The sequence below is a fragment of the Pogona vitticeps genome, chromosome 4, assembly GCF_051106095.1.
Source record: "Pogona vitticeps strain Pit_001003342236 chromosome 4, PviZW2.1, whole genome shotgun sequence".
Lineage (NCBI taxonomy): Eukaryota > Metazoa > Chordata > Lepidosauria > Squamata > Agamidae > Pogona > Pogona vitticeps.
This window is the reverse complement of record NC_135786.1, coordinates 56,741,098-56,765,000: the sequence shown is the minus strand read 5'-3', so window position 1 is coordinate 56,765,000 and position 23,903 is coordinate 56,741,098. Positions and strand designations below refer to the sequence as shown.

General features: G+C 41.1%; 1 protein-coding gene across 3 annotated transcripts in view; it reads right to left on the bottom strand.

Annotated features, from left to right (window-relative positions):
• Positions 1 to 23,903, bottom strand: part of TEAD3 (TEA domain transcription factor 3) — a 111,499-nt gene that overhangs the window by 30,958 nt on the left and 56,638 nt on the right. For all 3 annotated transcript variants that reach the window (XM_020795039.3, XM_072997458.2, XM_020795048.3), the window contains exon 2: positions 21,272 to 21,526. In XM_020795039.3, coding sequence (XP_020650698.1) covers positions 21,272 to 21,407 — 136 coding nt within the window. In that variant the 5' untranslated portion in view covers positions 21,408 to 21,526. The remainder of the gene's footprint in view (positions 1 to 21,271; positions 21,527 to 23,903) is intronic.

The window sequence follows — 23,903 nt, the reverse complement described above, 5'->3', positions numbered from 1 at the left end:
GATCGTGCATATGCTACATGAAGAATAAATATGATCTGGAATGATGGAATTAAAATTTAACTAATAAATAAAAAAGGATGAGGGAAAAAGTGGGAAGTACACTTATGAATCTGTAACTGAGAATTAGTTTGTGGAGGGAGACTGCTGGAAGATATAAGCACCTGTATTATTCTTATGAGTAGGAAAACATAATCTGAAATGGAAAAAAAATTACCTGGAAGGAAAGAGTTAAGAAGATTTTTTCCCTTCCCATTCCTCAATTAACCTACTAACACTCCTAGCTGTTTTTCTTTAGAACTCAGACAGAAGCAACAGTTTGGTTGTTGTGGGTTTTTCGGGCTCTTTGGCCGTGTTCTGAAGATTGTTCTTCCTAACGTTTCGCCAGTCTCTGTGGCCATGGGCATCTTCAGAGGACAGCACTCTGTGCTCTGAAGATGCCAGCCACAGAGACTGGCGAAACGTTAGGAAGAACAACCTCCAGAACACGGCCAAAGAGCCCGAAAAACCCACAACAACCATTAGATCCCGGCCGTGAAAGCCTTCGCGAATACAGAAGCAATTTTGTTTTTCTTATATGTTGTCAAGTTGCTTCTGACTTATGGTGAGGCTATAAATGACTGCTCTCCAAAATGCCCTGTCCTCAAGAGCCCTGCTTAGCTCTGGTGGCCTCAGGTCTGTGCCTTCCTTTAGGGAATTACCGTAGTCTATCTCGTATTTGGCCTTCCTCTTTTTCCTACTGCCTTCCATTCTCAGAAGTGTTGCACATCTCTCCCACAGAATCTCCAGTTTGGCCTTAAAACGAAACATCTCACAATGTTGTTGCAAGGCAACAGCATACTACTAAAGACTATATTGCAGCTTGTAAAGTACACAGGCAATGTGTACAGTGGGATTTTTCCTCCTAAAGAAGCTGTGGCAGTATGGATGCACAGTATGCAGCAAACCGTTTTAAAACCCACTCTCTATTTTTTTTCCTGATTGTGACTTTGAACGTAGAATCAATTAAGCAGCTCTTCACATGGGCTCTTCCCCTCTAGGGCACCTGCCATGGCTAACTGTCTCCCTCTGGTACCGGCAGGCACAGCAGACTTGCCTCTGTTCAGCTGTCTCAGTCCCGTGATTCACCAGAGGCTGTGCCATTCCCTCTCGGAGGGCACGTCCTCCTCCAAATTACTACATTCCCCAAATTCCTCTTCCCTGACACCACCACGTGAACCAGTTGGACAGCTCTGTTAAAAATAACCTAGTGGGGCAACTTTCCAGCCAATCAGCATTCGGCAGCATACCAGCCCTGACAGAGCGCAACTCAAGTTACACCTGCTGTCTGTCTGGGGCAAGTGCACAGCCTCCCAGGTTGTGCCCGGCTCAGTTCCCCAAGCCACCGGAGGAGAAAGAAATGCCCCTTGCCATACACGGATAATACCCTCTGCTGTCTCTCCACCCTTGCACCCTGGCCATCACTCAAGTGCTATAGGTTACCACAGGTCACCGCTCTTTCTCCTTCCCCTTATTCGCTCTTTAGAGCAGCTGGGGGATTAGTCCTTGTGTCAGTAACTGGCTCGCGCTTTAGCCAAGTATGACCCATTTATCGTAGGCGTTCAGCTCATCTTGTCAGTGTTCTGGGATTCCTGAGGCACCCTACTTCCAGCACCTGCCTCAAAACGAAGCTATCTTTGACCTTCCAGAAGCAACCGCCCATGCTCCTCCTACTCACTCGCTGACCCACCCAGGTTGGAAAGCTACGGAAGGAATGTCTCACCAAATTCAATCTAGACAAGAAGTAACCAGAGCTGAAAAGAATTCTTCTTATCAGAGCACCAAAAGGATGCATTTTGCCAGGAAACTGCTAACCTTTTAGCACAAAGCATGGCATATCCTGATAATAAGCTAAAGGGGTTCTTCAAATTTAATAAAAAGATTTCCTAAAACTGTCAGCACAAACGCTTAACAAAACCTAACTACATTCAATACCAAAGAGTGCTAGTTACTCCTTTTATTATTATTCTGGATGATGCACTGGGCTTCTATTATCATTGCCACAATCAGTACTGTTGGTATATCCTTTATGTAGCAACATAAATTCTCCACAGAGAGCAATTTGCTCTGAAGCATCACAGAGGGATAATTGAGAACATCCTCTCTGTTATTTAGGCAGAAAGCATGCAACTTTGGTACATACACACAGGAAAGGGTTGACCACTCTATTGTTTATTGATGTGGAAATACTGTTCTGGGGCAGAAAACATACTTTTCTTGAAGGATTGTCTATTTCTGCTTCCTTTTTACTTTAATCCACCTTCATATTCAATTAATGCAGCCCTTTTTTCCTTTTTATGTGGTCTTATCCTCCTTGAGCTTTTGCTTACATAGAGAAATGTCATGAGTGAACCAGAAGTTCTTTAGTAAAGTCAGCAGATTCTTGCACAATGGAGGTGGGGCTCTTTTCTAGCATCTGTGACCCCCCCCCCCACGCCATACTCTATGTTTCTCTATGCATGCAGACCAATGAAGATAGGGATTGATTATCTGTTAGTGGTATAAGCAGCTCCTCATGAGTGAAAATACTGTACATTGTTGTTGTTGTTTAGTTGTTAAGCCGTGTCTGACTCTTTGGGATCCGATGGACCAGAGCACATCAGGTCTGCAAAAATGGAGTTGCCACTTGAAAGTGTGGGATCCCATTAAATTAATGCAGATAAATACTTTGGGTATTTACTATTGCAATCTGTTTATTTATCCTCACTTATAACCTGCATAACCTACAGTTGCAAAGTGGTCAAGAACATATAGCTTTACAGAATATGGCCCATTAAGAACAAATCCTGTCAGACTAATCTTATCTCATTTTTTGATTGGGTAACCTCCCTAGCAGTTGGTGGAAATGCTATAGACATAATATATCTTGACTTTAGCAAAGCCTTTGAAAAAGTGCCCCACGATATTCTGACTAGCAACCTAACAATATTTATTTATTTAAAATATTTTTAACTTGCCTTTCTCCTTAAAAGGACTCAAGGCAGCTTACGTCATTAAAAGACAATATAAATGCCAAGAACAGTGAGTATACAAATACTAAAAAGGATCAAACAAATACCATACAAAAAACATAAGCAACACCAAAACACAAAGCATTAAGGTACAACAATCAATGTAAAAAAACAATTTAAAAAAATAAAAAAAAAACATTCAGGCAGCCAGTCACTCAGGGAAAGCTTGCCTAGAGAGAAAGGTCTTTGCCTGCTTGTAGAAGGGCAGTTAAGATTGGGCCAGCTTAGCATCTTGTGGGAGAGAGTTCCAAAGAGCAGAAACAGAGAAGGCCTTCTCCTGATGGCTCATACAGGAAGATAAAAGAGATAGCTTGGGACCAAGCCATTTAGGCTTAGAACTGATGCCTTTGAATTGTGGTGCTGGAGGAGGCTCTTGAGAGTCCCCTGGACTGCAAGGAGAACAAACCTATCCATTCTAAAGGAAATCAACCCTGAATGCTCACTGGAAGGACAAATCCTGAAGCTGAGGCTCCAGTACTTTGGCCATCTGATGAGAAGAGAAGACTCCTTGGAAAAGACCTTGATGTTAGGAAAGTGTGACTGCAAGAGGAGAAGGGGACGACAGAGGATGAGATGGCTGGACAGTGTCTGCGAAGCAACCAACATGAATTTGACACAACTCCGGGAGGCAGTGGAAGATAGGAGGGCCTGGCTTGCTGTGGTCCATGGGGTCACAAAGAGTCAGACACGACTAAACAACGACTACGAGGTTAGAACCAACATCCTGAATTCAACCTGGAAATTAATCAGCAGCCAGTGGAGCTGCTCTAACAGGGGGGTTATGTGATCCCTGTAACCAGCATCGGTCATCAGTCTTGCTGCTTCTATTACCATGTTTCCCCAAAAATAAGACAGGGACATGTATTAATTTTTGCTCCAAAAATGCATTAAGGCTTATTTTCAGGGGATGTTTTATTTTTTTCATGTACAACAATCTACATTTATAGCGGGAAATTCTGGGCACTAATCTCCAGGGATCTGCAGGGGAAACCCAACCAATCAATAACAATCTCCCCCCAGATTTGGCACTCGTACTTCACAAATCTTTTTAGTAGCGATGGGGCAAACCTTTCCAACCCCCCTGAAACCGATATCAGCGAACACCCTGAGTGGCCGTCAGTATCCCCCAAGGATATTATTACTCTGATCTCGCAACTTAAGCCCAAAAAGGCTCCTGGCCCTGACGCAGTTATTCCAGAACTATTGAAGTTCTTCCCAGAATGGTGGGCTCCCCCTTTGGCTGCCCTGTTCTCTACAATAAACAGAACTGGAATAATGCCCACAACATGGACCAATGCTATTATAGTGCTTATTTATAAAAAGAGCAGCCCCTCACTCCCGGAGAACTATCGGCCAATCAGTCTTCTATCAATCATCTGTAAGCTCTACGCTAAACTTCTTCTAGCAAAATTAGAAGACTGGCTAACAACGTGTAACATACTAGGCCCAGAACAAATAGGGTTTCGTCATGGCAAGTCTACCCTTGACCATTGTGCAGTATTGTCACACTTAGTTTCCAAATACAGTGGGAAATATCGGAATAAACTCTTCGCTGCCTTTTTGGACCTTAAGGCGGCATTTGACTCAATCCCGAGAGAGTTGCTGTGGGCCAAGTTGGCCAGGTTGAATATAGATCCCAGACTGCTCTTCCTGATTAAAAACCTATACTCATCCACTAGTTGCCAAGTCAGGTATAATCTTCAGGGGAACTTAACTCCGGGAATTCCAATTTGCAAAGGCGTGAAACAGGGCTGTATTCTTGCTCCAGCACTTTTCAACTTATTTTTAAACGATCTAGCCCCAGCCTTATACACAATCAATGGGCACGCCCCTAAACTTGCTCACCGCCATATTCCCATCCTCCTATATGTGGATGATGCTGTTGTATTGTCATGCTCCCAAGTTGGACTGAAGCGTTTATTACGTCAAACTATGACTTACCTCCATCTTAACAATCTAACATTGAATACCAGGAAAACAAAGATCTTAGTTTTTTCTAAGTCATGGAAACCACTCTCATGGTCAATACAGGGAAGCGTTATTGAGCAGGTCAAATCAATCAAATACTTGGGGATCAATTTTTTCTACAATGGGAGCTGGCCAACCCACCGCAAGTGCGCTCTATCACTGGCAAGAACTAGTGCTTCGGCTATTGCCTGTTTTTTCTATCTGAAAGGGAACCGATATGTCCCTATGGCTCTAAGAGCTTTCAATGCGAAATCTTGCTCCCAACTCCTATATGGTGCTCCCATATGGATTGAAGCCTTCGATCGCACCATCGAAGGCTTACAATCTGCCTTCCTGAGGAAAATACTCGGATTGCCTAACTGTGTCCCCTATGCCGCTATGTGCATAGAAACGGGATTGCTATTGTTGGAAACCTGTGCTTGGCTTTCGACCTCCAAGTTCTGGCTCCGCCTTTTATTCAACTCCAAACAGAACTCTTTTACCTTTTTGATGTTGACGGATCATCATGCTTCCCAATGATTGACCACGATTCAGAAAAAAATCATGTCCTTAGGAATTTCCCTGGATACATTCCACCTGTCCTCTAGTCAGGCAATACTTCGATCAATCAAACGCAGACTGTTAGACATCCAATTCCAACATCTGACCAAGGCAGCTTGGAAAACTTGTTCCCCTAGTCATTTGGGCCTACCCCTGAAGCCAGGGCTCGTAGCTCCCTATTTCTCCTTTCTAACTGATGCCCACTACAGAAGAGCATTTATGCTGGCAAGATTCAACGTACTACCGTCGGCTATTCTACTTGGTAGATACCATAGAGTCCCACTTAATCTCAGACAATGCCCCTGTGTTCAAGATGCCATCAAAACAGTTTCTCACGTTCTCTTGGACTGCCCTTTCTACAACAGCTTGCGAGCAAGATTTCTAGAACCATTGCTCTCCAGTTTTCAAGGATGCTCCGATAAGGCCAAGGTTTGCTTTTTAGTCCAGGGGAATATTAACCATGTCACTACCTGTGTCGCTCGCTTTTTACATACCGCGATTCAAATCGGAGAGACCATCCCCCAGGCATAGTTGAATCACTCTCCCAACGTAATCTGGTCATGGCTCTATTACTCTCCACAGCTTTTTTATTGATTTAAGCTTTGCATTAAGCATTCCTAATCTACATGATGCAGTGGTCTACAACTACTGTATACCTTGAAACTATGTAATGCTTTATTCTGCCCGCATTGAAGCTTTTTGATCTGCTTCATGCAGGGTATATATCCTCCATCTATCTGAGGACCCCTGCTTGTTGTATGTTTTATGCCAATAAAGGTTATGATGTTGACATCTATTCAAATACAGTCATGTCATCTTTGTTGCACAATGCTGCACAATGGTGGAGGGCATGGTTTCACTTAAGTGGGGTTTATTTTGGGGGTAAGGCTTCTATTACGAGCATCCTGAAAAATCATACCAGGGCTTATTTTCAGGTTAGGTATTATTTTCGGGGAAACAGGGTAACTAGATGTGGGCTGGATAGCACAAGTGTCAGGTAGATACACACAGTTGATTACAGAATCGTACTCAGAGAGTGTTTATCAGTGGCTCCTTCTCAAACTGGGAAGAGGTAACAAGTGGAATACCACAAGGCTCTGTCCTGGGTCCTGTGCTCTTCAACATTTTTATTAATGACTTGGATGAGGGAGTGCAGGAAATACTTCTCTCAAATCTGCATTTGACACGACACTGGGTAGAATAGCTAATATACTTTGGAAGACAGAAAGAAAATTCAAAAAGATCCTGATAGGCTTAAGCACTGGGCTAAAAAACAAAAGAATGAAGAGTAACAGAGATAAGTGCAAAGTTCTACACCTGAGGGGGGGGAAACCAAATACAGTTATAGGATAGGTGATATTGTTGGATATACTGCCATTTACATATGATGCCTTTGAGAGGTTTTTGCTTGATAGGGACTTTTCTGGACTGGGGTGGATGTCAGTCAATTCAGCAGCAGCCAATTCTTTCCTCTCTACCTCAGATTCTTTTCTCCACTTTTTCCCTAGTGACAGTTCAGTTAATTCTGTCAATGTTAGCAATGGCACCTGTCAGAAGTGCACAGTTAGAGTGAAGTGTTCTGTCAACTATGTAACCAGACAGTTAGTCAGTAATGAAGCTAGGAAACCAGTTATGCTCAGTGATGTAATAAGTTAACATTTTTACACAATATGTTTGCTTTTATCTATGAAGAACTGTAAGTGAACAGAAGAATTTTATTCCTTCTCATTACCAGAGTCTCTGAGTGAATGAACTGAGATAATAAATGCCAGTTGAGGTTAACTAATGAACAAGAGGTGGTCTACTGAGGAAGATTTGTAGTTCAATCTGCTCTGTAGGTTCCTGACTGAACCATTTTTATCTACTGTGTATTTAGAGGAAGTTTTATTTATTTTAACTGAAGCCACACTCAATTCCTTACATACACTGGCTCAATAATATTACGAATGAGAAGGATCTTGGAATGGTTGCAGATCAAAAGCTGAGTATGAGCCAACAATATGATGTGGCTGCAAAGAAGGCCAATGCTATTTTAGGCTGCATTAACAGAAGTATAATCTCAACATCCCATAAAGTACTGTTCCCCCTCTATTCAGCACTGGTTAGGCCTCATCTTGAGTACTGTGTCCAGTTCTGGACATCACAATTTGAGAAGGATGCCAACAAACTGGAGCAACTTCAGAGGAGGGCAACAAGGATGATTAGGGAACTGAAAACCAAGTCCTAATTGGAAAGACTGAAAGAATGGGCATGTTTAGCCTTAAGACTGAGGAGAGAGATGATAGCACTTTTCAAATACTTGAAAGACTGTCATACAGACGAACAGCAAGATCTGCTTTTGATCACTGCAGAGTGCAAGACATGTAATAATAAGCTAAAGTTGCAGGAAGCATCAGGAAAAATTTCCTAATTGTTAGAGCAGTAAAACAATGGAACCAATTACTTTGAGAGATGGTGAGTGCTCCAATTTTGGAGGCATTCGAGAGAAAATTGAACAAGCATCTATCAGATCTACTTTGATTTGGATTCTTGCACTGATCAGGGAGTTGGACCTGATGGCCTTATAGGCCCCTTCCAACTTCATTATTCTATGATTCTAAGCACATGTCTGTGAGATACACCTGGAAAACTGCCCCCAAATCAAATGAATTTACCTCCTTATCAGCACTGTCTATATTGGACCATTTGATAGATGTTTCTGAAAATGAAAGTAGGGCAGTGGGAATGTAAGAAGTGATGCAACCACTGCCTATAATGCCGTACAAAAGTGGTTTTTTGCCACAACAATGCAAAAACAAGACCTAGAAATTATTTTACAAGGATATTGTCTATACTATCTGCAAAACGACAGCATCCACATATATTGTCTTTTCCTCCTGAAAGTATTGTTTCTGATAAGAAAATGGGAGACACAGTGGGAAAATATAAAAAGATTACAGATTGTAGATGATGTCTGATCCTTGTTCTCCTCTCCCCTTTTCTGTGGCTGAGGCAAAGTGCCTCATCTGAAAGAAATACAAGATGACAAGGGGACATGTCGTCTTACAGAAGTTGTTGGACTGTAACTCCCATCAGCCCTATTCATCATGTCTGATGGTGAAGAATGTTGAAAATTGCAGTCCCAAAACATTCAGAGAGCGACATGTTGCTCACCCCTGATCTACAAATAAGATCCAGAGTGTTTTTAATCTAGTTACCTGATCCATCATGGTATCATGAAGGATCAAAAGACTAAAACTATTAATACTTACCGTACATACTGTCAAGTTAACTCAGACTTATAGTGACACTTTCCAGGGCTTTCCAAGAATCAAGTACTTAGAATTGGTTTACCATTTACTTCTTCTGGGGGCGCTCTAGGATTTCTAGAATTTTACTACAGCTACACTGGTTGGCTTTTCTCTTAAGAGACACAGTGATGAACTGAACTCCCCAACTCTGGCTGTACAACCAGATACCTAGCACAATAAAATATCCAGCCAACTAAAACAAATATACAACTCCTTATTACGTACTTCATAACCCAACAAGACATAGAAAATAGCCTGTTGATGTGATTTGAGTTAGTCTTCCAAGGTATAAAAAAGCCAGCGTTGACATAGCAATCACTACAACCATTAAATGTAAAAAGAAGCTGAGTATAGCTTGGTGGGGATAGAACCCACAAGGCCTGCCTCAAGCAGTGCAGTCTCTGTAGCTGCTTCACAGACCATCTGGATTTGTTCCTAACACCTTTGCAAAGTCGACAAAACAATGCTATAAGTGAAAATGATGGTAAAACACTGATTTGCTTCAAGCTTTCTTGTAACTTCAGGGGCAAAAATATGCAAGCCTTCTTCAAGAAAAGTACATTAACCACTTTGTAACAGTGTTTTAATGCGAACAATCAAACTGTAGGACAGTCCACCTCTTCGCTCTCTCTGTGTGTTTGTATCTGTATGTATACCACCCCAGTGACCCATGCTTTCTGTCTAAATAACAGAGAGGAGGTTCAGGATCATCCTTGTGTGATGTCAATGAGTAGATTCTTTTCTGTGAGGAGGGTATGCTGGTACACAAAGAATAAGAACATGCGTGGGTTTCAAGAGATCCAAGAGACCCCTTCCAGACAGCCTCCCCAATCAAGGCAGATCTTGAAGCAAACAGGCTGTCTATTTTGTAGCCAAATTAATTGGGCTTCCCATTCCTACCTCAATTTAAAAGGTAAGTGCAAGCCACCTGTTTCTTCCTTACAATCATAATCTGGGAAGGAGTCCAACTGAAAAAAAAATCACTCAATCTTATTGCAGATACACATTACTAAAGAATGAATAAAACTAGAGGTGGGGCAAAGTGTAAAACAAAGTAAAAAATGAGTATCTAAGCTGAAAACCAGCTGGAATAAAGAAGGCAAAAGCAGAACAGGCTGCTGTTCCTTTAAGCAATTGCCAGATGTCTCCAAGTGGCTGGAAAAACCAGTTTGTACACTCAGGTTGGATGAACAAAGGCCAAGCTCCCCTGCGGCACTCCAGCTATTCCTGCAGAAATCTAAAAAATGTGCAACTTCAGAAACCTTCCATCTCTGCCTCTGTCATACAGACTATGGGCCATGGGGACCCCTGCAAAGATGTCTATATCTAAGTAATTGTTAGGAGAGATCGGGTAAAACACACTACCCAGAGTGAAACACACCAGTCTCCCCTTGTATAACTCTTGTTCCAAGGAAATAGGAAAGGAAGCATGTTTTGCTATGTTGTCTTGCAGAACAGTGGGAAGGCACAAGTATTACTGCTAGATCAGAAATATACGCAACAGGACATCTTCTTGAGCCAGTGTTCAAATCCAAGGTCCGATTTTAATAGAAAAGCTCAGGCCCACTTAAACGGAAACAACAATCAAGTCCCTTGGAAACTGAGCAATTTCCTTACCATTTTCAACAACAGCTCACATACCTATATCTAGGACCAGAGCTTAGATTTTTTTTTTTGTTACAGTTAAATGTTAAATTTGTTAATCTGTACAAAATAAAATAAATTTTATTTGTGGAATTAGTATTATCAAATCCCTCATTAAACTGTTGGTCAGAATTAGCAATTTACAGTTGCATAAGGGAAACTGCTTATGTCTTGTTAGCAAACTGCCGCTCATTAATGAGCTGCTGGCTATGTTCTTGAGAATGCATTCACTCACATGTGACTGGGAACACACTCAGGAATGCAGCCAGCATCATGCTCATGAGTTGCATGAGTTAACGAAACTTAAGCAATTTGGTTTATGCAAGGATATATCACCAACAGGATTCTGGCTGTTACATCTAAAATAAAATAAAATAAAAGTTGAGAGGGACTAGTTATTGTCATTGACTCTCATTTGCTATTAGCTCTTTCAAAGTGGGCTTAGAGGATAGGTGTCTACCCTGTTTCCATGAAAATAAGACCGAACCTGAAAATAAGGCCTACAATAGTATGATTTTTCAAGATGCTCGTAATATAAGCCCTACCCACTAAATAAGCCCCAGTGAAGTGAAACCCCGTCCTCCACCATTGTGCAGCAACCAGAAGAAGATGACATGACTGTATTTGAATAAATGTAGATTGTTGTATGTGGAAAAAAAATTCCCCTGAAAATAGGCCCCAATGCATTTTTGAAGCAAAAAATAATATAAGACCCTGTCTTATTTTCGGGGAAACATGGTAGTTACTTTAGAAATACCTTTCACCACCTTTCCCCCCATTAGATGGACTATAAATCCCATCATATAATTAGCTAGATTCAAATGGAAAATATTAGGTTGAGGAAGGATGTGACACTTAGGAATGAGATTTCTGGAATTCTTGGACTACAGATCCTATAACTGTCCATTCTGGGAGTTCTATCTGGCAGAATTTTCTCCCCAGGTATGCCAGGTTTATAAGTTGTGTCAGGTAGAAATCCCAGAATTGAGAATTTGGAGATTTATAGTCCAACAAATCCAAAAATCTCATGTAGCGACACAGGATTTTACTTCTCCACCACTCCCCCTGAAAGATACACCTATAGTGTACATCTCCAACAAGACTAACCCTGTAACTTATCTGACCATGTTTAAAGGCACTTCTTTAGCAGAACACTATACAAACACTACTTGAAGTTATAGTCTTATCAAAATCCTTCTGAGCTCTCCCTAGCTTACTCTCTCATATGTCACAGCAATCAAATTTTTAACACACCTAAAACTTTTACAATTGAAAATTGCTGGATTCCATTCTTCCATGAACATTTTAGTTAAATAAACACTTTTAGTGTTTGCATCTGGAGAAAGATCAGCAAATTGAGAAATAAGCTGGGATGATGTGCATGCCTCTCTTCCCAGTGTTTCTATATGCACTGAAGCAGCTCTTCCAGGAACATAAGGGTGATCATGGTGGGGAAATTGTCACAGCAGAAAGACATAAGATTTATCACTGTTGGATGACCTGTTGAGGGAGGCCGATGGGGGCAATATGTCCTTGTTGATCCTCCTCGACATCTCAGCCGCCTTTGATACCGTCAACCACTGTATCCTCTTGGGGAGGCTCTCCGAGTTGGGAGTCGGTGGCCTGGCACTTGCCTGGCTCCGCTCCTTCCTGGAGGACCACCCCCAGAGAGTACAGCTTGGGGAGAATGTCTTGGCCCCGTGGAATTTCAATTGTGGGGTTCCACAGAGGTCGATCATCTCCCCAATGCTGTTTAACATCTATATGAGGCCGCTGGTGATATATCAGGGGGTGTGGAGCATCGTCTCATCAGTATGCTGATGACACACAGCTCTACATCTCCTTTACACCAACTTCAGTGGATGCCGTCCGGTTCCTCCAGCGCTGCCTGGAGACTGTACTGGAATGGATGCAGTCAAATGGATTGAGGCTGAACCCGGACAAGACGGAGGTCTTGAGGGTGGGTGGCCCTTCCGTCAGCAGCATAGGTGACTCCCTCTCCTTTGGAGGGACAACCCTTGCCGCAAAGAGTGAGGTCCGCAGCTTGGGAATACATCTGGACCCGGCGCTTACCATGGAAACCCAGGTGGCGTCCGTGGTCCGCTCCACCTATTTTCATCTATGGCGGATTGCCCAGCTGCGACCATATCTTCATCGGGGGGGCCCTCACTACTCTAGTCCATGCACTCGTAATCTCGAGATTAGAACATTGTAACACACTCTACGTGGGGCTGCCTTTGAAGCTGATGCGGAAACTTCTGATGGTCCAGAATGTGGCAGCCAGGCTCCTTAGTGGGGTAAGAAAACACCAGCATATCTCCCCCACTCTGGCTGCTTTGCACTGGTTGCCCATCCATTTCCGCATTGACTTCAAAGTGCTAATGATCACTTATAAAGCCCTAAACGGTTTGGGACCTCAATATTTGGCAGATCGTCTTCTCCCACCCTGATCTACCCGAATCACCTGCCATAGCCAGCAGGGGCGGCTGAGAGGTCTGACGCCGAGAGAGGCCCGGAAGGAAAAAACAAGAAACCGGGCCTTCTCGGCGGTGGCCCCTCGGCTGTGGAACACCCTTCCAACAGAAATTCGGCTGGCACCTTTGCTGGGTGTTTTTAAAAGTCAGTTAAAAACTTGGTTATTCAAGCAGGCCTTCCCTCCAGTCAACTAAGTTTCTCTTATTTTTCCTTCCTTATGTTATTCCATCCTGGTAATTCTTCCTAAAATTAATTGTTCTAATTGAAACTGCAATTGTAATTTTTATGATTACAGTGGTGCCTCGCATAGCGAGGTTAATCCGTTCCAGATTAACCTTCGCTATGCTGAAGCATCGTTGAACGGGGCAGGGATTTCCACTGGTTTAATGCGTTCCAAATGGGCCAAATACTCACCGTTCAGCGATGCTTCTTAATGGCCGGCAGCCATTTTCGCGCCCTCGCCTCGCTTAACGAGGGCGCGAAAACGCTGCGCACGGCCATTTTGGGCCATTTCCGGGCTTCCGGCGGCCATTTTGGCCGCCGAACAGCTGATCGTCGGGCTTCATTTTCCCCTATTAGAAAAACGTTAAGTGATCGCATTAGTGATCTGAAAAAACGGATTGCTATGCGATTTCGTCGTTATGCGGTGCGCTCGTTAAGTGAGGCACCACTGTATATATATATTTTATACTGATCCGTTTTATTTTGTAAACCGCCCCGAGTAGACATGGTCTAGAGGGGCGGGGTAAAAATCCAATAAATAACTAAATAACTAAATAACTAAACAAACAAACAAACAAACAAATAAAATCTTCTTCCAGTCATCCAGATGCTCCCTACTACTGCCACCCTAAAAAAACCTCCCTAAAATAGTTCCTTCCTAGAACAGCTCAATCAATGTCTACTGAGGATTCTAGAGGAATCGTTTAGGCAAACCTGTAGTTCCCAAAATAACAAAGGTTATTTTCTAGTTAGGGTACCCAGTGTGATGTAGTGGACAGAGTGACATACTAGGATGCAAGAAACCTGGGGTTTGAATCCCTGCTCAGCCATGGAAGGGGAGGGGGTGGCATTGATAAAACCATACTTCAAATATTTCAATTTTCTTGAAAACCCTATTAGTGTCACTATAAGTCGAATACAACTTCAAAGCACATAACACACAAATGCAAACTTTCTGTATTTAAAAGAGCAGACATCATAACCTTCCCTACCATGAGTTGTTTGGCATGGTAATTAATTCAGTGTTGATTACAAGACAATCATTCCCATAGAGCTAGTGCTCTGAGGTCACAGATGTAGTAGTATGACATCACAGAAGGAATTCTACTAAGAGTAAAACAGCAGTAAAATGTATGTTAACAGATTTCACTTTCAAATAACAAGATAGAGGTCTGATGACCCTGGGTGTGCCTAAATCCTACATCAGAGAACAAAGGCAGGGCAGTGGCACAAAGGAAGACTAGCTCACTCAGAGTCTGTTCAGTTAACCCAATTACACAGTATCCTTAGTTTTTCATATTCAAGCCAAACAGAGCTGGATTGACAATTCTAGATAATAACAATCATTACAATAAAAAATTCAAGTAGAAATTGTATTCTCAACTCCTCACTTTAAAGAAACATATCCAGTTCAGGTTCTTTAGCTTATTCCTTTCATGATCTCTTTGGTTGCATGATATTATAGGATTATAATCATTATTTTCATAATCTTTTACATTGGAAGTATGCCCAAGGGTACCAGTTCATAACACCAACTATTAAAATGTTTAATACATTTGTGTATTTGAATGATCGTTCCTTTCCTTCCTTCCCTACCACTGGAGGTGGACCAATATTCACAGGGTGTTGATTCCAGTGATGTCACTGGCCAACTTCAGCAAGTTATTGTTTATACAAGACCTATTCATCTGGGCAGTATAATATTGAAGCTGTGGTGTCATTCAGGTTTGGTTTCCATGATACTTACACAAATGGAACATGGAAGTAAGCAAAGTTTTAATGATATGTTGACAGCCTGAAGATGGCCATTGGCATATTACTGGAACCAAATGGCACATGAATTTATTATCTCCAGTTGGCATAAGTGCAACAGTTAAAATCTACACCCGTTCACAATCACAAACCCAAAGAGCGAAGAGGAATTTCAATATATTGACAGTCTGTTGTAAAAATTTTCAGTGACAATATTGTAATCCCATGACATCACAAGCAAGGTATCTTATGACAACAAAGAATCAATGAGAATATTCTGACCTACATGGTAGATAAAGTTCAGAAAAAATCAGGATAAGACCATACAGTCCCCAAAACAATACAAATGCAGGAAGAAGTGATACCTTTATTGGATCATTAAGAAAATAAAACCAAAAAATAAAAAAAATAAAATAAAGCAAGCTTTATTTTTTGTTTTATTTTCTTAAGGGTTCAATAAAGATATCAACCGTTCCTGCAATTGTATGGAAAAGAAAGAATATGATATATTATGTTACTGATAGTAGTAGTAGTTATATGCCAACAAGTTGCCTCCAATTTAAGCTGACCATATGAATAAGCAACTTCTAAAATGCCCTGTCCTTAACAAACCTGCTCAGCTCTTGTGAGCTCAAGGCTGTAACCTTATGGAGTCAATCCATCTCGTATTTAGTTTTCCTCTCTTCCTGCTGCCTTCAACTTTTCCTAGCATTATTGTCTTTTCCAGTGAATCTTATCTTATCGTAATGCGAACAAAAGTCTGATAAACTTAGTTTAGTCATTTTTCTTTCTAGAGAAAGTTCAGGCTTAACTTAATACAAGGACCACTTGTTTGTCATTCAGGCAGTTCAAGGTATCCACAAAAGTCTCCTCCAGCACTATATGTCAAACAAATCAATTTTTTGTATTCTCGAAGGCTTTTATGGCCGGGATCTGATGGTTGTTGTAGATTTTTCGGACAAACCTACAACAACCAAATCAGTTTTTCATTGTCAGCCTTCTTCACTATATTAACTTAATTAGCTCACTTTTCATATACAAGAAGATTCAAAGATGGGAGAGCCTATCTCAATGGAAACTCATTTACAGAATAATCATACATATGTCTTGTTAGAAGTAATTCCTGTTTAGGACTTTATGTCTTGTATGTAGATGAATACAGGATAGCAATGTTAGCCTACTCAAGTCACAACTCTACAGAAAGAAGCAAAAATCATGGAGGTAGATCATTTTGTGGTATTAAACAAAATAGAGGAGGCTGGCAATGAGCACTCCTTAAAAGGAGAATCAAGTGTTTTGTTTGTGACCTCCAAGAGAGGCCAGATACACCACCTTTCATACTTGAAAGCAAGAATGTGGGATGCTCAAGCAGACAAAAATCAATCTCTCTTTGAAACGAATGAGCCTACCAAACCAGTTCATCAAGCCAGGCAGTGAGGAAAGTAGGAGGGAAGGGAATGATGAGACATAACAGAGTGGGAGGGATATATAGACTAAAGGAACAAAACACTTTGAGTCATCAACCTAAGGAAGAATTCATAACTACCCAAGAAGCCTTTATTATTTTCAAGATGGCCAACCCCCAAAACTGTTTATCTTCAATCAGTAGCATTCAATCAGCTACTGGGAAAGAACAAAGGACAAGAATGAATAGCTCTGCCACTAACAACACAGCTAGAATAAAGCCAAAAGGATGCCTAGTGGTTGACATGCACGGAAGTGAAAGTAAACTCTGGTGCTGTACAACACATGCAGTTGGAATATGAAATGTGAGAGGTATGGATCAAGTTATACTGGTAACTATAAAGCAAGAAATGGAAAGTATAAACATTGCAGTGCTTGGTGTCACTGAACTAAAGTGGACTGGAATGGGGCATTTTCAATTAGACAACTGACTGAAAGTGAACTATTTTGGAAATGACAAATCCAGAAGAAACCCAGGAGCTCTAACACTGAGGAAAGATGCATCTCAGGTAGTTAGGGGCTATAATGCAAGGTTTGATTGAGTAATATCAATCAGACTGTGAAAAACCTATCAACATAACCATTACAGTGGTGCCTCACTTGACGATTACCTCGTTAGATGAGGAAATCACTGTACGATGAAGTTTTTGCAATCGCAAAACAATGTTTTAATAGGGAAACACCGCTTTACGACGATCGGTTCCCTGCTTCGGGAACCGATTTTTCGCTTAATGACGATCTTTACAGCTGATCGTCCGGTCTTCAAAATGGCTGCCCGCTGTGCAAAATGGCTCCCCGCTGTGTTTTAGGATGGATTCCTCGCATTACAAGCACCGGAAAATGGCCGCCCTATGGAGGATCTTCGCTGGATGCTGAGGTATTTTGCCCATTGGAATGCATTGAACTGGTTTTAATGCATTTCAATGGGATTTTTACTTTCGTTTGACGCCGATTTTGTTCTACAGCGATTTTGCTGGAACGGATTATCCTCGTCAAGCGAGGCACCACTGTATTCAAGTTCACGTTCCAGTTCCCAGTGCTGAAGATGAAACTTGAAGCTTTTATGCTATAATCTAAGAGGACATTAATCACATATAAAAACAAGGCAGGCTTAAAATGCCTGGAATGCAAAAGCAGAAACAAATGTTGGAAAATTGGACCTAGGGGTCAGAAATGAAGCAGGAGAATGACCCATAATGCAAAGTCACCAATGTTTATTGCAAATACATGTTTCAAGCAATCAAACATATGGCTGAACACACAGACATCACCAAATGGTCAATAGCGAAATCTAATAGACTATGTAATTTGGAGACAGAGAAGCTGTATTCTTTTGGCCAAAAACAAGACCAGGAATGGACTGTGGTACTGATTGTGAACTCTTAATATCCAACATTAGAGTCAAGCTGAAAAAGAACATTAAAATAATCATTCTTCAGTAAACCATAATTTAAACATTCTTGATCAATTTAAAATCCACATAAGGAACAGATTTGCATTACTAAACTCAACTGACTGTGAACCAGAAGAACTGAGGATTGAAACCAGGGATATTATTAGTGATGAATGAAAAAAAAGCCTGTAGTAAAAAGAAAAACATAGGTACATGACAAAAGAAACACTTAAAATTTTAAAGAGCAAGCAGGAATCAAAAGTAAAAAGTGACAGAAATAGGGTCAGACCCTAAATGTAGCTTTTCAGTGACCATCATATGGAGACAAAAAGAATTATTACAATAGCCTGTGAAAAGAAATAGAGGAGAACAACAAAAGGGGGAAACCAAAGAGTTCTCTTGCAGAAGATCCAAGAAATCAAAGGGAAATTTAAACCTACATTAAGAAGGCTAAATGACCAAGAAGGAAGCATACTATCTGACCAGGAGAAAATGAAGAGAAGGTGGAAAGAGGATACTGAAGAGGTTATACAGATAAAAGAATGACAAACTCTTTTGTGGAGAAATCTTATGGTGAAGAATCTGCAATTCTACAAAAGGAAGTCAAACCTGCTCTGAAAACACTAGAAGTAAAGGAATCATCAAAGGGGAAAAGAATAACAATAGAATTGTTCCAAGCTAAAGAGACTTACTCTATCAAAATCCTAAAAATATGCCAACAAATATGGAAAACAAAAGAATGGTCCACAGACTGGAAACATTCAGCGTACATTCCAATCCCCAAGAAAGCAGATGCCAAAGCACGAAGAACTACAGGACCATTGCTTTAATTTCCCATGCAAGCAAAGTTACGCTCAAGATATTGCAACAAAGGCTTTTCCCTTATACGAAGCGAGAAATGCCTGATGTTCAAGCTGGATTCCAAAAAGGAAGAGGCATTCCTGTTCATATTACATATATTCACTGGCTAGTGGAGCACACAAAAGAATGTTACACAGAATAAGGAAAATTGCAGTCTATAAAGCACAAAGAATTAAAGCTTTTGACTGTATATATCATGAGAAATGCAGATGATACCACTCTGACAGCAGAAAATGAGGAGGAATTAAAGAACCTCTTAATAGGGGTTAAAGAAGAGAGTGCAAAAAATGGTCTGAAGCTCAACATCAAAAAAACTAATGACCACTGGTCCCATCAACTCCTGGCAAATGGAAGATATGGAGGCAGATTTTACTTTCTTGGGCTCCATGATCACTGCAGATGGGAACAGCAACCACGAAATTAAAAGACACCTGCTTCCTGGGAGGAAAGTGATGCCAAACCAAGGCAGCATCTTAAAAAGCAGAGACCTCACCTTGCCGACAAAGGTCCGCATCATTGAGAGCTGGACTATAAAGAAGGTTGACCGCTGAAGAATTGATACTTTTGAATTGTGGTGCTGGAAGAGACTCTTGAGAGTTCCCTGGACTGCAAAGAGAACAAATCTATCCATTTTGAAGGAAATCAACCTCTAGTGCTCACTGGAAGGACAGATCCTGAAATTGAGGCTCCAATACTTTGGCCATCTCATGAGAAGAGAAGACTCCTTGGAAAAGACCCTGACGTTGGGAAAGTGTGAAGGCAAGAGGAGAAGGGCGAGATGGTTGGACAGTGTCATCGAAGCTATCAACATGAATTTGATCAAACTCTGGGAGGCAGTGGATAACAGGAGCCTGGCGTGCTCTGGTCCACGGGGTCACAAAGAGTCGGACACGACTTAATGACTAAACAACAACAAATCATGAGAAACTATGGGTTGTTCTGAAAAAAATGGGTGTGCGTCAGCACTTGATTGTTCTGATACTGCATTGTAGAGAAGCAGCTACTACCCTATTTCCACAAAAATAAGACAGGGTCTTATATTAATTTTTGCTCCAAAAAACGCATTAGGGCTTATTTTCAGGGGATGTTTTATTTTTTTCGTGTACAACAATCTATATTTATTCAAATACAGTCATGTCATCTTATTCTGGTTGCTGCACAGTGGTGGAGGGTGGGGTTTCACTTAACTGGGGCTTATTTTGGGGGCAGGACTTATATTATGAGCATCCTGAAAAATCATACTAGGACTTATTTTCAAGTTAGCTCTTATTTTCGGGAAAACAGGGTATTAGCACATCATATGGAGAGATAGAATGGTTTCTTCTGGGCAAAGATGTCAGATAAGGGTGCATTTTACTCCCTTATCTGTTCAATCTGTATGCTGAACATATCTGGAAAGTTAGACTATAGGAGTGAAAATTTGTGGAAGAAACATCAACAATTTAAGATATGCAGATGATGCATATCAGAAAGCAGCAATGACTTGAAACGCCAAAGCAAGACTGCAGTTGAACATTAAAAAGACAAAAACCATGACTACAGGAGAACTACACTACTTTTAATATTCACAATGAAGAAATTGAAACAGTGAAACATTTTGTATACATTTTTTCAAGGTGAAGATAATCCACACTCTTGCATTCCTATCACCACCATGTGTGGATGTGAAAGCTGGATGGTAAAAAAAGCTGACAGGGAAAAAATGATTTGTTTGAAACATTGTGCTGGAGGACAGCTTTGCAAATACCCTGGACTGCCAGAAAGACAAACAAGTGGCTCCTAGAGCAATTCAAGCCTGAACTATCTCTGAAGGTAAAAATAATGAAACTGAGGCTGACCTACTTCGGGCACATCATGACAAGATAAGATCATAATGTTTAGGAAGGTTGAAAGTAGTGGAAAAAGAGGAACATCAAATACAAGATAGACTGACTATATAAAGGAAGCCACGGTCTTGCTTTTAAATGAGCTGAGCAGGGCTGTTGAGGATAGAACATTTTGGTGATCTCTCATTCATAGGATTGCCGTAAGTCAGAGATAACTTGACAGCACACAAAAATAGGAAGGAAATTCATTACCTGGATCTCCACCAGTTAAAAGCTGGAAGGATTTAAATGTCAAAATGTAATCAGGTGGCTATTTCAGCAATTACTTTAGCACTGATACAGGACCAGTAAAATCTGGTTAAAATCTTCATTCAGCCATGAAACACATGTGAACTTGGGCAAATCAGGTGCTCTCAGCTTAATCAAACTCTCAGAGGGTTAGTGAAGAGATAAATGGAAAAGTGGCAAAGAAGCTAATAAAACACTTTCAATTCCTTAGAGCAGTGGTCCCCAACCTTGGGCCTCCAGATGTTCTTGGACTTCAACTCCCAGAAATCCTGGCTAGCAGGGGTGGTGGTGAAGGCTTCTGGGAGTTGTAGTCTGAAAACATCTGGAGGCCCAAGGTTGGGGACCACTGCCTTAGAGGAAGGGTACAATACAAGTGTGTAAGTAAATAATCAGAATGTTCCAAACTAAGACCATTTCAATATTCTATGGATTATCATCGCATCTGACTTTCAAGATGGTTTAAGCCACATGAACAGAGTAACATGGGTTCGTCTCACTCACCATACATTTTGCCCTCGTCCGAGAGGATAATCTTACGTCGGCCACAGGGCGGATATATCGCCAGTGCCTCCTGAAAGCTCTGTTCAATGTCTGGACTCCACACTCCTTCGGCATCATTGTCCAGACTCTTATCCATCCCCTCCTGTCCATCTTCTCGCCCCTCCCCGGGGCTGCCGCTGGCGTTCCAGCTGTTGGACGCTATTGTGATGGCTGCTCTGGGCTCCGACCCCGAGCCCCAAATGGCAACTCGTCGACCTAAAAGCAAGTAATGGGTACTGATTAATCAAAATGCTCTAAGGAAAAAGTTACTTTTTTAAACTCCAAATCATGAACCCCTCAGCCAGTAATGTTCCAATTTAGAATGTAGAATCTTTTAGTATAAAATCTTGTGGAGAACTATAAAGAGAGAACCACCAAAGAGGGAGAAATGAAGAGCACCCTGTACATAATATACATTTTGTATTAAAAGGACAGAAATTAATTGGGGCAACTGTGTAAAAGGTCACTGGGGTTTAGCATCCACCACTTCCATGGGACATGAGAGGGCTCAAGATACACTTATTTTTCTAGAATAATCACAGAACCAGATCTGCAAGGTATTCCATTTAATATACTGTGACTTGCATGATACCAGATGTGTACTTTTTATTTACCTAATTTTGTTTTATTTTTACTATACCTTATATTCTCTGGCTCTGGATGTTTGGGTGCAACAAATTTGATTCAGTAAATATAAAATCCTCCTTTGTCTGTTGGATATTTTGATATCCCACAACACAATGCAATTGGAAAATACCCAATGATATAAGCAGTATAAAGTTTTCTCTCCCAGTGTGTATTAACTCAAATGCATCTCCCACAGCATAGGAGCTTTCTGCCATAGTGGCAATTTCATAAATGTAATTATAGTTGCTGTGTTTCCCTGAATATAACACAGAGGGTCTTATAGTAATTTTTGCTCCAAAAATGCATTAGGGTTTATTTTCAGGGGATGTTTAATTTTGTTCATGTACAGTGGACCCTTGACTTACGAAGGTACCTACTTACAAAAATTTCTAGGTACGAAAAGCTCCGCTGCAAAATTTTGGTTTGACTTGCACCCGGAGCTTCGACCTACGAAAGGCAGGGGGAAAGGGCGGGAAATTCAAAACCGCCCCTGGTGTCCTCTGTCTCCCGTTCCCGGTGCCCTCTGCCTCCTGTCCCTGTGGGGACAGGAGGCAGAGGGCAACGGGGATGGGAGACAGAGGGCAGCGGAGGGGGTTTTGAAGCCCAGGAAGCCAAAAGCCAGCACGGGTTAAATGCTGGAACAGATTAAATGGTTTTCAATGCATTCCTATGGAAAATTTTTGACCTGCAGCCACCGTTCCAATATGGATTAATTCCGTAAGTCAAGGGTCCACTAACAATCTACGCTCATTCAAATACAGTCATGTCATCTTCTTCTGCTTGCTGCACAATGGTGGCGGGTAGGGTTTCACTTAAGTAGGGCTTACTTTGTGGTAGGGTTTATATTATGAAAATCCTGAAAAATCATACTAGGGCTTATTTTCAGGTTAGGTCTTATTTTTTGGAAAACAGGATATTATTGTATTCCTTATACTGATTCATAATCTCTCTCAGGTTAATCAAGGAAATCTTGATTGTATGATCTATTGATATAGACATAATGGAGAACAGAAAATGTATACACATTTGTCTTATTCAGAGCTGAGACATTTTTCTTGGATAATCTTCGAGAAGCATTAAAATATACATTAATATAAAAAAAAAAACCAAGCTGGGTTTCGGATAGAGATCAATAGGGTCAGTGATAATTTTTTTAGCATTCGTCATTTTAGCACGTTTCAAATATCACAACTACAGCAGCAGCAGCAGCAGCAACATGCTATCAGAATAATTCTGACTTATGGCAACCTCTTACAGGGTTTTCTAAAACTTCAAAGTTTTAATGCTTACATATAAGGCCGTATACGGTTTGGGACCTCGATACTTGGCGGAACGCCTTCACCCACCAAGTTCTACCCGGATCACTCGCGCGAGCCAGGAGGTGAGGCTGAGGAGCCTGACGCCGAGGGAGGCCCGGAGGGAGAAGACACGAAACCGGGCCTTCTCAGCGGTGGCTCCTCACCTTTGGAACAATCTCCCTCCTGAGATTCGCGCGGCCTCTAGCCAGGGTACATTTAAAACTCAGCTAAAAACATGGCTCTATGTTAAGGCCTTCCCTTCTGTCAGCATTTAATTTAATTTAATTTATCTTTTCTTTTCTTATCTATCTATTATTTATGATATATGTTATGTTTGTTAATTGATATTTTGAATTTATGTTACTATAATTGTATATATGTTGTTTTTAGCTGCTCAGAGTGGTATAGATTTATCAGATGGGCGGGATATAAATCAAATAAATAAATAAATAAATAAATAAATAAATAAATAAATAAATAAATAAATAAATAAATAAATAAATAAATACAGTGGGGAATCACAGTGGGGAATCAAGCTCCTGCTCCCTGGCTCTGCACCCAGGTACTCCTTCTCACGAAGCTATCCAGTCAGGTCTGTGTGTGAGTCTGTGCGAGAGAGAGGTGTGTGTCTTCAACCTGGTATTCTCTCTCTCATAGGAACACAAACT